We start from the raw sequence: 16051 nt of genomic DNA, 5'->3' as shown, positions 1-16051 counted from the left end.
TGAGGTTAAATTGAGGATACGGGTAGCTAGTCGCCGAATGGTGGGTAAAACCCCCGTCATGAGAAGACCTAAGTTGTTAAAAGTGACGTTAAACCCCAAGTCCACCGTGCTAATCACTGTACTACTGTGCTAACCACTATACTACAGTAATTAATTCCTTGTTAATAGGAAGGGACTTATATCAGTTTTACTTACAGAATACCATGGTTGTGGTTATGTACCGGGTTGAAATGAGACGGTATATTGTTTCTACAGTTTGACATGGGAGTGGTAACTTAAAAACAAAGCAAGTTTATCAACCTTGCCTTCCCCAACCCGGTACATAACCACAACCTATATCAACCTTATACTTACCTACTCGTAAAAGGTGTTGCAGGTTATTCACCTGTTGTGTAGATGTAGGCTCCCAGTTTCAACACAAATTCCTGATTTAGATATCGTTTTATTATTTATTTATTAAAGTTCGTATTGCGAGACTTCCTTTTTTTTACCCCACATTTATACTGTTGGCTAAGACTTTTATACTGTTGGCAAAGGTTCTAGATTTCCGTGTTATTAAAAACCATCAATTCTTCTCTCATCTCCCCCGCAGCATACTGACAGAGAAGTGGCAATACTTCTTCCGTGGTCCCCAGCTAGACTCACAAGCCGCGGTCCCATTCTCCACCATCCTGACACTGTTTGGCCAGGATGGAAGAAAATAAATAAACCGTTGGGATTCAGTCCATGGAAATTAATTTACAATGAGGAAAACGAATTGTATATAAACATATAAGATATAGGAGAGTCATGTACACACTATGTACAAACCTGAACATTATACTTTTACAAATATTATACACAAGACAGTAAGGAGAAAAACAAAAGGATAAAGTTATAAAAAAAAAGAGGAAATTTAATAAAAACCTGACGTTTCATAGTTGGGATGAATTTTACTGGAGATAAATACGAGGCAGTTTTATTTCGACGGGATTATTACCATACTGGTAAACACTTGGACAATGCTTGCTTTACACAGCTATCCAGTGATTACAATGGAAATGGGTAAATACTCGTAATATTACCATGGACATCATACATTATTATGTAGTTGATAATAATATTGCACTTTTGGTTCAATAATTTTCGATTTTTTCTCATGTTCACATATTTTATTCAGCTTCGAAAAGATATAGGAGCGAGATTTTTTTCCCTTTTCTGTATTAGGTACATAATAATTGTGTACCTATGTGTATAAATCGTGGAAAATGTTGTCTGTATACCTACTTACTGGTATTACTAGTACCAACATTTTTTGCAATGTGGAAGAATAAGATTTTCTTGAGTTACTGAGACCAAAAAAGAAAATGCGTATCTCCATAAGTTTGACTTGTAGGTACATACATACCTTACCTACTACAATTTAGAACTTACTACAATATTTAGAACTTAGAACACATCTCCCTGATTACAATAAAATAGAACTTCGTCATTCTAAGGACTGCATGGCATTTGCGAAATGCACAATCCCCGAAATTCAGCATAGTCTCAAAGTGCGAAACTCAATTGGGAACTTGGTTCCTGAACTATAACTTGGTTCCTGGAGACCTGGACTATAACTTATTACATGCCTTCAACAATCATTTGATCGGACCGTTACTGGACCGTGACTGGACCTTGACTGGCACTATAGTGTGAATCAAGCTTTACCGAGACCAAAAAAGAAAATGGGTATCTTCATAAGTTTGACTTGTAGATACATACCTTACCTACTACAATTTAGAACTTACTACAATATTTAGAACTTAGAACACATCTCCCTGATTACAAAATAGAACTTCGTCATTCTAAGGACTGCATGGCATTTGCAAAATGCACAATCCCCGAAATTCAGCATAGTCTCAAAGTGCGAAACTCAATTGGGAACTTGCTTCCTGAACTATAACTTAGTTCCTGGACAATGACTTGGTTCCTGGACTATAACTTAGTTCCTGGACAATGACTTAGTTCCTGGACTATTAAGTTAGAAATGTAGTAGAGTTGAGGGTAATAGTCAGCCGAACCTCTCCTTGACCAGACACATGAGTTTCTTCTTACCTTTGTATGCTAACTTCATGTTCTCTACAAGTTGTGTGAACTGAGCATGACCGTCATGTGCTAGGAGAAATGTATCACGCGCTTTACCTGTTAATATAAAACACAGAATAGTAAAAATTAGGAGGTTGCCTTAATCATGAAGCAAGGATTAAAATGTATCACGCGCTTTACCTGTTAATATAAAACACAGAATAGTAAAAATTAGGAGGTTGCCTTAATCATGAAGCAAGGATTAAGGAGCGCAGTAGCAATCCGCTTCGCCAAACCAAAGTTTGACAGCGCTGCTAAGAGATATTATACGCCACAGAGAAAGTAGCCGTTTTCAGGTAGCTATGCCAGCCTAGTTAGCTTAGTTGGTAGTGCGTCTGCCTTGTAAGCGCTAGGCCGCGGGTTCGATTCCCGCCCGGGGCGGATTTTATCCTGATGGGATAATGTTCGTTCTCGGAAACGGCTGGCTTTCTCCTATCCTGTCTTCCTTCTCTCCTCGATTTCGGGACGATAAGACCATAGCAGTTAAAGTTCCCTCTGTCAAACCTCTTAAAAAAAAAAAAAAAAAAAACTGAACTTTTTTTTAGAATTTAAGTTTTTAAGAGTAGAGTTTTAACAATAAAGTCCTACTTCAAAAAGTGCTCTTACCTAGGAACTCAATGAAATCGCCATAGTGTCGTGGTGAGATGTGTGTTAGTCTGGAGTGTGTAGTGTTGACATAGGCTGCTACTGCTGCCTCCAATAGTTGCCGTAGGGGAGGTCTATCATAAGAGAGAGGTTTGAATCCTCCTGAACTAGATCTTGAACTACTCCTGTGATGATGATGGTGATGGTGGTGATGATGATGCTTGCTGCAAAATTAAAAGATAAATTCAAACACAATTAGCATATGAGTCTTTATCAAACCTGTGGGGATAGCACTTTGAATGTTGAATACACCGCTTGGTTCACGAAATTCCGGAAATTAATTACGACTTTTGCCGCCGGAGTCAAATGAAGGATAAAACCCCCCGTCCCTAAAGATTTTATATATTAGATACAGTGACGTAAAGCCACTATCAATGAACCAAGGCTAAGACCTACCTTTCATGTGATGTGGGGCCCCCGGCATTTCCCGGACACGAGATCCCCGGAGCTGTCATACTGCAACGTCGCAATATATCTGACAACACTGTAGCGCATTGTACGTTCTTTACTAGGAGGGGAATCATGTGGGAGAGTTCAGTCTTGCCTAGTGAGTGGGAGAGAGCACATGCCCAGTGGATATCGTTGATAGCAGGGTGAGTGTCCTAGAGAGAGAGAATGTCATTGGAATTAATACATTTTATCCACACAAAGTCACATATTGATAATTTAAATTAATTAAAGCTTAGAGGCGCCAGTTTAGGTCATCGGCTGTAGCAAGTTGATTACACTAAGTTTACGATATATCACTGAAGTTGAGCAACGTTACGCGTAGTTGGTATCTGGATGCTTGACTGTCTGGGGCAACAGTTGTTGTTGCTAGCTATTTCGGGGTGCACTCAGCCTCGTGAGGACAATTCACATTGAAATCCCTAGGCATGGAAGCCTGATATGACCTTCATATTTCAAGAGCTCAGCTTTTCACACAAAATATACTTATACATTACCTGGTTATATGCTAGATGTACATTCTTCATAGCGAGTACAGCCAGCTTGTATGCTCGTGTAGGATATCCCCTATGTTCCATATACTTGGCTATGGTGAATAGCTGTGATGATGTCATGATATGGGAGGCGGCATCAATAACAATCTGGTAGGCAGTCTCGAAGGCCAGGGCTTCCCCCTCACATAGCGTCAGGGCGTTCAAGGCACAGTTTGGTGGATCCTGATGAGGACGGGAGATAGTGAATGGGTTAATTATAGGGCATAGAAAACTTGGGCCGGGGACTACAGGTTAATATTAGAAAATGAACTTATACACTCCAAAAACCAGATTGGGCCCAAAGTGAAATAATAACAAACAATAAAATGTGCGTTTTTTGATTGCACATTTCTGCCAAAATTCATCAAAATCAAACAAACCGTTTGAGAGATATCCCTTGTGATGTATGACGAGAGGAGAAATTTCTCATCTCGTCTCTAAATTTAGGAGATGAGACATGGATTTTGTCTCACATACATTACTAGTTATCGCAGGCCAATTGAACGGTAACACCACCATCACTTTAGTGGACGTGCATCTCGTTATCGCAGCCTAATTAATCAGACACATCATCATTTAAATGTTCTTTGTCAACACTTACCTTAGTAGCACATTGTAGAGCAAGCGTGCGCGCGCATCCAGAGAGCAACTCCTGTTGTGCAAACGTAAGGCCAAGTCTCATGATAGTACTATGGGACATGATGGTAGTGGCTACAGGTCCCGTAGCCTCAGTAGGGGAGAACAGCTGGTACCAGTTCTGCATGATAGACTGTAGGGCTGGTACTCCTACCTCAGTAGCGCAGGTAACTAACCAGCGAACCATCTCACGACGTCTCCAGTGTAACGAGGATAATGTCATACGCATCAACTGTGGAGAGAATAGAGAGGAATACAGATGAGAATAGAACAGAAATACGTAGGTACGATACAAGAGTCATGGAAATAAGGTGCCCTAAAAGTACTTAGGAATAGGAATATACGAACGGACCTAATCTGGAGGTTATTTCAAACTGAAAACAAAACATTGCAGTCAGCTGCAATATTGCATCAATGGTCAATGGCCGATCTTACCACTAAGTAAGGGTTTTCTTTGACGTCACCCATTTGATTTACACAGGCTAGTATTTCTTAAACTCTGTATGAAGTGAAAACTCTGTGGTAATATCGGGTGTACGGTGTTATTGGAGATAAGCTGGAAAAAGCTGAGACCCCAAATCTAAATATTATAAGAGAGATGAATATGGTGTTTACCTGTAATCCCAACTCAAATGCTACACTAAGCAATGTCTGATGTCTAGGCCCAGTCTCTGGAGTAGCAAACCGAAATGCATCTTGAGCAAGTTTGAATAGATGAGACGAGGAATGAATGTGCATCTGCGCAGACTCTAACACCGTGCGCAGGCGCATTACTTCACCTGGAATATGACAACAAGAACATGACGTTAGAATTAAACAGGAATACATTACTATCAAACATTGTATTGTTTACTTTCCTTTGCTTAATGGAAATTGTACAAATACAAATTACCTAATATACCTACATTTTGGTGGAGATATAAAACTATAAAAAATATGATGCTAAATACCACATAATATACTGGTGGAGATGACAAAACCCCAAATATCAGAAGATACTAAAAATTAGTGGAGATGTTAAACATCAATAGAAGATCTAAATACATAGTGGTGGAGATGCCAAAACTACAAATTATGAAAATAAAACAGCAGCTCTGTACAATATCAGCAAACTAAGACATTAATTTGTCTACTGTTGTCTTACCTTTGGCTGTACTGAGCATGGTAGAGGCTAGAGCACATTGTTGAGTTTCAATATGTCCCAGTGTAAACCAGCGTGGATATCTGCTTAGTATTAGAGATGATACTTGACCTGTCATGGCGTCATCTGAATCCTCATGGTCTTCTAGTATAGGCAGTCTGAAATAAACACGGATAATGTTGTCATGGGGTTTCAAAGTTATATAGTTGCAACTTAAAACAAACCAACTAGACTTAAGTATAAAAGAAATAAACCTAACTATGCTAGGTCTTCTTCTTCTTCTTCTCCCGTGTACAGACGGGGTCGGCGTTTTTTGTCAGCCTTTCAATCAGCCCTGTGGTGATTGCTTTGGGCTGACATTTGGTTTTGGCTACAAAATTTCAAGAGTGGATACCCTTTGAACTCAACCTTTGCCATTAATTTAGCAAGGGAACTTTCAGGCTGGCATCCTCCCTGTTAAAAGTCCCGCAGTTCACAAAACGAAAATCTCGAAACTCTTGGGTTTTAAAACTGCGCGGTTTAAAATGTGTCAGAAACACTTGGTCAACAAAACACTCGGTCAACTCCGGAGTTTGGGTGAACCATTGGTTTTCAAACTCGCGAGTCAACAGAGGATGTTAGAAACCGGCCCTAAGCTACACGCTGTTTAAGCTGGTTTATTGACAATAACAAGTGTAAATGGTTTACCTCATAGCTCTCAGGCCGACCTCATAGGCTAGATCAGGATAATAGTTGAGCAGTGCTAGGAATAGGAACCGAGCGAACGTGTGCATAGGTATGGACTCGGCGTGTATACCAAGGCCTAGTCCAGAACTGGGGCCCCCATCCAGAAGGACAATAGCTTGACGTCTGAGTACTGATATGAGACTATTGTCCAGTTCCATCTCCTGTAGTCGGGCTATGAGACGGTCCTCCTGCTTACATGCTTTCTCCTGGAATATAAGAATGATGAGTACACTGGGGTGAGTACAAGATTCCAAGAAAATGTTCTTGTTAATTCATACGAGTCGAGTACACTTTCAGGTGCCAAAGGCAAGCAATGCAAGTGTACTTTTTTTTGAGCCATCCTTTGAAACATTTTTTTTTTTTTACACCACGAAACATGGGTTGGAACTAAAAAAAAAATCATTGCCTCATCTTATATGTTACCTGTGCATATAGTCCGGGCGGCATGAGTCTCTGTTGTCCTAGTCCAATGAGTGCCACCTCGACTGCTAGTGTTAGATATGTTTCTGCTCTATCCCGTGACCCCACCACAGGAATATGTTGATAGCGAGGTGGTAATATAGAGGCAGGTTCCTCAGAGACACCAGGGTCAAAGTATGAGGATGGGGGGGAGCTGAGAGGTCGGGTATCATCCGGTGAGCGCGATGCATCAGTCAGCGTATCAAACAGACATCCCACCGGATCCAACGGATGTCCTACCCATCCCTCTGACCAGCTCTGTGTAGATACTGGTGTAGCCCTACTAGCAGTGGCTACGGGTGGGGGGAGGGGGTAGCCTGAGGTAGCATAGCAGCGTGCATTACAGCGGGCGTTACAGGGAGGGGGGACGCGGCTGGAGGCGGAGGGGGGGAGGGGGCGATGTCCCTCGTAATAACTACATCGACTTGTACACCGATAGCTACAACCATTACTACCACGTGCTGCATTACTAGGACTGGATGTACTGTGTCGGGAGTGACTGTTAGGACTGCTTGTATTATTGCTACGGGAATTACTCGGACTGCTTGTATTATTGCTACGTGAATTGCTAGGGCTGTTGGTGTTATTGCTGCGTGAATTACTAGGGCTGGCGGTGTTGCTAGAGCGAGAGTTACTAGAAGGAGTGTTGGCTGAGTTGGTGGTATTACTATTACTATTATTAGAGGAACGGGAATGACTTGTACACCGACTGCAAGGCACTTCACTATAACACCTTGAGCTGCAATACCTGTGGGACAAAATCAGAATAGAACATCAGGAGTGTTAATCAATGGGATAAAAATATTAAAATACCGGGTGATTAAAAAAAAAAAACGAGCACTTTTATTTTCCCACATATTTCTTTTTCCTACAATATTTAGTTAATTATTTAAATTCTAGCGACTCACCTATAATACTCATAGCAATGTGAGGATCTACATCGTGACGTACAAGCCACCACGTTATTCCCACTGCCACCAGAGGTCGCACTATTACTATGACTACTAGCGCTATTCTGACTACTGGTGGCGGATTTGGCAAGTGCTTGCTGACTCTCATGCCAGCGACGTTGGGCGAGCAGTTGTTGTTGCTTCATAGTTCTCACTACGGCCACTGTAAGACGTAGCGCTGATGATACTAAACCATGCGAGCGCAGAGCATCTACCCTTGCTGCACAGGTGGGCAGCGGTTCTGTTGATGAGAGAAGAGAATTTGATGTTAGAATAATCAGAAATGGTTTAATAGCTAACGGCGAAAGCATGTTTAATGCACCAGGTTTCCGACGTATTAAGGAAGTGAAGCAACGTTGCGCGTGGTTGGTATCTGAATTCTGGGCGGTTAACCGTCTGAGAAAACACATTTTACTGGCTATTTCGAGGTGCATTTAGTCTCGTGAGGATAATTTAAAAACCTGATGCGTTGCCTTTTAACTTTTAAACAATGGTGAAGGAATTCTCAAAATCGAGAGATTCCCAAAACTTGATTATTCATCCTAGGGGGCGGATTTTATGCACGAAAAAATGGCCCAAATATGTATGTATAAATTACAATAGATGTGTGGGTAGTACCTACATATTTTGATTAAAAAAGGAAATCAGTTTAATTTCAAAGATTTTGAAGATGTTAACTTTTTTTTCTTTCTTTCTCATTTTTTTGGGAGGGGGGGGGGTGATTTTTTTTGTGTTTTTACTATGTTTTGACAGAAAAATGCTCGAAATATGCTGAAAACAGTACTGACATGCAAAAGTATGCATTTTAAGGAAAACCCTCGAAATATGCTTTTGCATTTGCAAATACGCAAAATCTGCCCCCTTAATGATTCTGTAATTTGATTGGTTACATACCATGCCACAGAGGTTGTCCTAGTGAGTTGAAACTTCCTGAGATGAGAGAAGAGTCAGGAATATGACTACAATAGGAATCACTGGATAGGATATTCTTCAGATGCATGTTATCCCATGACATACCCAATGCATCCAACGCTCTGTAAGGAAATCAGCACGTATTAAAAAGGTTATCATCTCTATACTTATATTTTTTCGATAATTTATTTTTAATATTTTTTCTTGGCTTTACAGGATTTTTTAATGTCAGGCTTTGATGGGCCGCGGGTTCAATTCCCGCCCGGGGTGGATTTTATCCTGATGGGATAATGTTCGTTCCCGGAACGGCTGGCTTTCCTCCTATCCTGTCTTCCTTCTTTCTTCGATTTCGGGACGATAAGAACCTAGCAGTTACAGTTCCTTCTGTCAAACCTCTTAAAAAAAAAAAAAAAAAAAAAAAAAAAAACCTTCAAAGGTTTTCTTACATCATTCACACCGATAATTAAGACAGTTTGATTACTTTACTTACCTATGGAATATGGTCCTAGGTATGGGAGGGGCGGGAGGGGTACGGTTATGTGAGGAGGAGGAGGTAGGATAGGGGGTTCTCCTTCTACCTGATCGTGTAGTATTTACCGAACTCCTTCCTCCCCTCTCCCTCCTATGTTCTCTATCCTCTTCCTCCTCACTACTGGTATCTGATGAATGATAGCCTACTCCCCCGCCATGATACTGCAATACGAATAAATATTATTATCATTATTATACAGGAGATTCTGTTTATAGGGTACCGACACTATCGACCCCATGTTAAAGGGAAAAGGTTACAGGGTGACCCAAGAAGTAATATACCAGTTTGTGGTCTCAAGCCTGATGGACAGGACCTCAACGACTACATGAAATTTCAAAACCGCTTTTTTTACAACGGTAAAAATCAGAAGAAGAAAAAATATCTTCAGAACCTAGATAGCCAGAAAAAACTTATTTCAGTGTTCAAAAGGAGAACACAATCTGACATTCTCAAGCACTTGATCATACAACATGTAATTCTGTATCACCACTGTCACACATACACCGACTCTTAAAGACATATTATATCCGGTCGCGACTCCTTCAAAATTGACATTTCCAATGAAATGTTTCTTAAATATGTATGAATCTTACCCTATCCTCAAAGCGAGGTTGTGGTGGGGGAGGTCTAAAGTCTGGATCTTCCTGAGGACATACATCTATTTTGGTCCATTTATCTAGCAGCTGTTTCCAATGTTGCTTTTCCAATGTGTTACAATGAGGATTTAGTACCACACATACCCACAGTGCTCCTGAAATTGAGAATGGTCTGGATTAATAAACAGGTTCTCAATTGATTAACGAAAGATATTATTGATGAATTAATAGAGAAGGCAAGCCAGCCAAATTAGATTAGAGAGAGCACGAATGTTTTGTAAGATCTAAATTGCGGGTTCGATTCCAGTCGGGGCGAACTTTTTCCTAAACAGATTAGGTTTGTTCTAGGAACGGCTGGCTTTCTCTTATCCCGTCCTCCTTCTCTCTTAACTTTCGGGACGATAACACCTCTCCGTTATTACAGTTCCCACTATCAAACATCTTCGTGGGTTCTATCAAACATCTTCGGGGGTTCTATCAAACATCTTCGGGGGTTCTATCAAACATCTTTGACAACTATCAAACATCTTCGTGGGTTCTATCAAACATCTTCGGGGGTTCTATCAAACATCTTCGGGGGTTCTATCAAACATCTTTGACAGATCAGTGTGTGAACTATGAAATGTGAAATGTGAACTGTGAAATGTGAATGAGTGAATGGATCTTGTTCTTATAATATAAGATTCTATTCCTCTTCTTTTCAAACCACTACTAGATTTTCTGTATTTTCAAACAAATTTTCTTTTTTATTCTACGTCTATTAATCCATTAATTTTGTCTTTTCAAAACTATACTTTTCTCTGCAATTTGCCATTGCAATTGCCATCCATTTTAAAAGGAACATGGCATTTGGAACAAAAAAAAATAATTATTCAATAATAAAATTATTAAAGTTAAAAAAGAAGAATAAATAAATAAATAAATAGAAAAGAAAGAAAACATTTTCCCTCACATGGAGAGAAAAATGTCAGAATGGGGTGGAATGGAAGGTGGAGAGATTTAAATTTAAATTGAAAATGTGGATGGAAACGGGGGGAGTAACAGAGAGCAAAGAACCGAGAGAGCCTAGCTCCGTGTTCTATTCTGAAGATGAGGAAACAAAGGGTGCACATCTTATGGAGAGAGCGTTGAGATGTTGCGAGAATAAAATGAAAGCGGCGTCCACATCGAAGTGACAAATTCGATCTGGATTTCCCTGCGATTTGTACTGAAGGTCCGAGCAACTAAACAGATATCTACGGACAAATGGGAAAATCAGACTGGGTGCTCCACATAGTAAATAGAACCAAATAACCACACCACAGCAATATTTCCATCAATTTCCTTGATCTCAGATTATCTACCTTGTTACGTTTTCCGACCATCTCTTTACATTAGATTGCATTCTTACTTTCTTTACTAGGTATTCTTAGAGGAGGAGATACCTAATTCTGTCTTTAAAATAAAATTACCGATGGACAAAACACACCGTTCGAAAAAATCGATCATTCCCCCTACAATGCACAAGCGCCTGCTTATTCACAGACAAAGGATACAGCCCCTCACACAGCGACACGGAAATCACCTCTGGACGCAGCTTGTAAATCTTTGTTCTTGGCAGAGAATGGAGGGGAAATACACAATGGCCTTGATATCAGCTGATTGTGACGTCACTCTTACCCATGACGTAATTATCTTCGCCTCGAAGTTGTATCTCATTCATATTTTATTGTTATTACGATATAGACTTGGCGTATATCTATGTACTTATAATCGCACCGAGTCAATGTAATTAAATACACAACCGTGTTGTTGTTCTTCATACTGGTTACGAGTGCTGGTGATGTTGGTCATAGAGAGTTTTAGCATGGAGTATAGAAGACAATACAGAACGAGATCAAATCACCAGAGAACCTATATCACAACTCCAATATATGTATTCCAAACTCCAAAAGCACTAATCAATAATCAGAATATATATTTATTACAGAATTACAATTTCCAATAGAGCAATAAGACCATTCAAAACATGAAGACAAATCGAAAATATTCCCCGAATTCAACCAAGCGAAGTATATCCAGGGGTTAGTCAGTAATCTCATATCCTTCAAAAGCTAGATTAGAAAAATACTCAAATGTAGGCCTGACTTTGGACACGGTTGAAGAAGAAAACAGTCGGCCAGGTAAAAGTGGTTCAAACATTAAGACACAAGGTTTGACCCAAATCCAAAAACTCACCCAGATAAATCTTGTCTCGTAAAACTGTCTATGGTTGTTTATGATTATGATTGCTGATCCATTAAACTAATTAAACCACTCTGCTATAATGGCAACTCTATCGGTCTCTCAGGCCAAATCCTGACAAACTCCTTTCTCAAGAACTGACGAGATCTTCTAGCAATCCAACTTCTGTAAAACTAATGGATACCGACAGAGCAGCAGTTTTCCAACTTATTGGTTTACGGTTCAGAAGATTCAGAAGTCAGAAGAGGTTCTCGTTGGGATACCCATAACACTAACAATAAAACAGACAACTCTTTCGCCCGCACCACATAGTCTTCTGTTGAGAAGACAGTTTAGAAACCACTGCCCAAGCCATATTATTATAATATTGTGGGTGCAGGCAATTTTTATTAGTTTCCAGCCAAACGCAGGCGGATTCATTGAAGCCGATGATTACTAATCGTTCAGAAATAATCGTGGTTCAGCCTGGATTTTCCTGAAAGATAAAAACTTAATACACGATACAGTCGATACTGTATTCAACCTAGATACTCTCATGTTCCAATATCTTCTCAATTCTGTAGAGAATTCCACGCACACACGTTATCTATGACAAAAGAAAGAATGCAAGCAACGAAACGATTTGAAGAGATTTCTCAATACTCTCATGACATTTCCTACGATGTGATGTGACGCATCTCATTCTCATTTCTTGTTTTCTTTACACACAGCTGCAGCTCTTGACAAAAGAAATTGAACAAATATATTCGTTTTATTGATCAGAGTCTGAGTTGTTAACCCTCCATAGTAGATGGTTCAAGTAGAACCTATAGGTTCAGACTTATGTGGCGTATGGTACAGGTGGGCGAATAAATGGTACGTTTTTTAGGTGGGCGAATAAATGGTACACTTACCCAACTAATTTGAGACCTCGAAATCTGATGGGAGAACTCTTGGTAGCTGAAAAATTGCCGAAATACGGGCGAAAATCCGTTTTATGGCGGTTTTTCCCGCTTACTTCCTTTTCCATCAATAACATGAGAAAAAAAGCTTTGATTTGGAAGCTTATAAAATGGTGACTTACCTAGTTGGTCCCACAGCTGTCTGCACTTGTCTGTCATGGGGGTGGCTTGTGTTTTCCATAGCACCAGGCGTGGATCGGATAGGAATTGTTCCGTGATGAGTGTTAACATACGTGCACCATTACTATCACGAGCCCTCAGCATTTCCCGCACCTTGGCAAACAGGGAGTTCAGCTGTTTGTTGGCATTGTAGTAGGAACCTTGTGCTAGGTAACTCCTCACCTGGGAAATAGAACACATATTGGTTAAGGAATACCATACCAAAGTCATATCTATGAGGATTGGGCGCGTGTATTGTTGCACGAAATCATTTTTTTACCTATTGAAAAAATTGGTAGGTGGGGAGCAACCTTTCCACCTACCAAGATCATACACCGCAAGTTTTTTACTTTCCTTATCCTATAGTAGGATTTTCCTTCTTGTAAGATCGACGAGAATACCAAGAGCCTGCTTTTCTGTGAGAGATACCAGAAGACTTGACATGAAAGCAATTTGGAACTTTGCAAAGATACTTCCAACTTTGCACTTTGCAAGTCATACCCTACTATCAATCTTGTCGAACTAAAATTAAATTTGCATTTTTCTCGAACAGAGGAAATCCCTCAGAAGCGGGGATTCCTGGCTGAAAATGCCATTGAGCAAGACAGTCATTGACGACTATTATCTATCAAAGTTGTCATTTACCTGAGCACACACTTGTTCTTCATCTAGATGCCACGTGTGTTCATCATCAGCACATGCACCTGCTGTAGGATCTGGAGCTCCTGTAAATGAGAAATAGAAATAATTAGGTATAGCTCATAAAATGGAGAAAGATTATTTAAATCCGTTTCATAAGTTTTTATTACCTATCCTGCCAGATATAAAACTTTTTATTCTCTGTACAACCCCAATCCTGAATATAAATCTCGCTCTTATTGTATTATTCTATTCTCGTTTCATAATATTAAAACATGAGAGTATGGATATCCCAATCTAATCTACGATTTCCCGTAAAAATTAATGTTGAGTTCGTTTCATAATATTAAAACATGAGAGTATGGATATCCCAATCTAATCTACGATTTCCCGTAAAAATTAATGTTGAGTTCTTTTTTTTTTGCCACATGTCAGCTTTCCGTCAATCACAACGTCCAAAAATTGACCACTTGTAACTACAGACCAAAGGGTAAATACTCGTATAGTAACTAAATCTTTTCTTTCCTCATCCCAATACATCCCAATACATAGTAAAGGGATTGACGCACCATAATAAATTAAAATAAATAAACGTCCAAAAATTGACCACTTGTAACTACAGACCAAAGGGTAAATACTCGTATAGTAACTAAATCTTTTCTTTCCTCATCCCAATACATAGTAAAGGCAAGTGTATAATTGTATATATATTACTGTTTTTTTGTTCTTCATACCTGGTATTTGGTTGATTTCTGACTTCTGCTGGAGAATTTCGTCTGCCAGCTTCTGTGCTGTAGGAAGAACTTCAGTGTGATGTTCCGAGATCAAATACTGTACAAACTTCTGCAACTGTTGACGATCCATCTGAAGTAATGTTTCTGAAATCACAAGATAAACACAGTGGGCGATCAAGGATATTGTTTGGAAATTGGATATTTGGCAGTAGAACATATTTCCATCTAAAGACAATAGAAAATGGCTAGGAGCCTGGTGGACATTTCACCGAAAAGGCAAGACATAATATTATGGCCTCAGTACTCTCAGTAGTTAAAAGGCTGCCTCTCATATGAAAAAAGAGTAGCGAGAACACACAGAATAGCATAAAGCATTTGAGTTTATGATCTCATTTCAGCAGAGTATGTGTGTTGTATGCTATGCTGAAAATCAATAGGAATAATTTAACCCGTTCACATTTGTATTCAGATCAGTCTCCCCCCCCTCCCCTCCTCACTCTGTATGGATTCAATTCAAACTTCTTCCTTAACCCATTCCGTATCCACCGCCCTCTGTTCGATTTTCCGTCCCCTGGGGGCTGCCATGGTGTATTGTTCCCGTTTCGTGTTTTCCTTACGTTCATATATTTTTCACAATTCTATTCGCTCTAATGAATTTCATGTAGTCGACCAGCATTCAACCTCTCTTTTGTTCTGTATTTCATTTGAATCCCCAACGGATCACTAAGGTTAAGCAACGTTGAGATTGGTTGGTGATTGGAGGGGTGACGTGTTTCGGACAACAGTGACAACCCGGGCTTCTGGTTACATTGGGGTACCTACACTCAGCCGCTAGTCTGATTTTACTCCCAAAACACGTCTCCTCTTTGTCCACTTTATAAGATAGATACAAGTACCCACAAGCACTCGAAGCTCTGTACCTGATCGCCCCTGCATCCCATTCCTACATCCAAGCCTGGCTTGTGGCCAGATCAATACTTTTCTTTTTTAATCAGCTAAAAACATACATAATACATTTCCCCAACCGCGAGAGCAATTTTCAATTCGTTACAGGGAGGGGGGACGCGGCTGGAGGCGGAGGGGGGGAGGGGGCGATGTCCCTCGTAATAACTACATCGACTTGTACACCGATAGCTACAACCATTACTACCACGTGCTGCATTACTAGGACTGGATGTACTGTGTCGGGAGTGACTGTTAGGACTGCTTGTATTATTGCTACGGGAATTACTCGGACTGCTTGTATTATTGCTACGTGAATTGCTAGGGCTGTTGGTGTTATTGCTGCGTGAATTACTAGGGCTGGCGGTGTTGCTAGAGCGAGAGTTACTAGAAGGAGTGTTGGCTGAGTTGGTGGTATTACTATTACTATTATTAGAGGAACGGGAATGACTTGTACACCGACTGCAAGGCACTTCACTATAACACCTTGAGCTGCAATACCTGTGGGACAAAATCAGAATAGAACATCAGGAGTGTTAATCAATGGGATAAAAATATTAAAATACCGGGTGATTCCTGTGGGACAAAATCAGAATAGAACATCAGGAGTGTTAATCAATGGGATAAAAATATTAAAATACCGGGTGATTATATTTTTTTTTTACGAGCACTTTTATTTTCCCACATATTTCTTTTTCCTACAATATTTAGTTAATTATTTAAATTCTAG

At 40.0% G+C, this 16051-nt stretch overlaps 1 protein-coding gene across 2 annotated transcripts; it reads right to left on the bottom strand.

Moving 5' to 3' along the window:
- Nucleotides 1–689: 689 nt before the first annotated feature.
- LOC103514569 (zinc finger SWIM domain-containing protein 5) lies at nt 690–14523 on the bottom strand (the record flags this gene model as incomplete). Of its 2 annotated transcripts, XR_003392998.1 has the most annotated exon segments (17): nt 690–1587; nt 1952–2163; nt 2713–2915; nt 3148–3353; nt 3696–3914; nt 4333–4599; nt 4983–5146; nt 5512–5666; nt 6196–6440; nt 6658–7441; nt 7602–7884; nt 8538–8677; nt 9046–9248; nt 9681–9838; nt 12970–13189; nt 13652–13731; nt 14380–14523. XR_003392998.1 is itself a non-coding variant. In XM_026827507.1 (16 exon segments), coding segments are annotated over 16 exon segments (3602 nt in total), but the record flags the coding sequence as incomplete, so codon positions are not given.
- Between the last annotated feature and the right edge of the window lie 1528 nt (nt 14524–16051).

Source organism: Diaphorina citri, unplaced genomic scaffold (assembly GCF_000475195.1).
Source record: "Diaphorina citri unplaced genomic scaffold, Diaci psyllid genome assembly version 1.1 scaffold1172, whole genome shotgun sequence".
Lineage (NCBI taxonomy): Eukaryota > Metazoa > Arthropoda > Insecta > Hemiptera > Psyllidae > Diaphorina > Diaphorina citri.
Note: the sequence above shows the minus strand (reverse complement) of the source record. Positions and strands in the feature narration are given on the sequence as shown.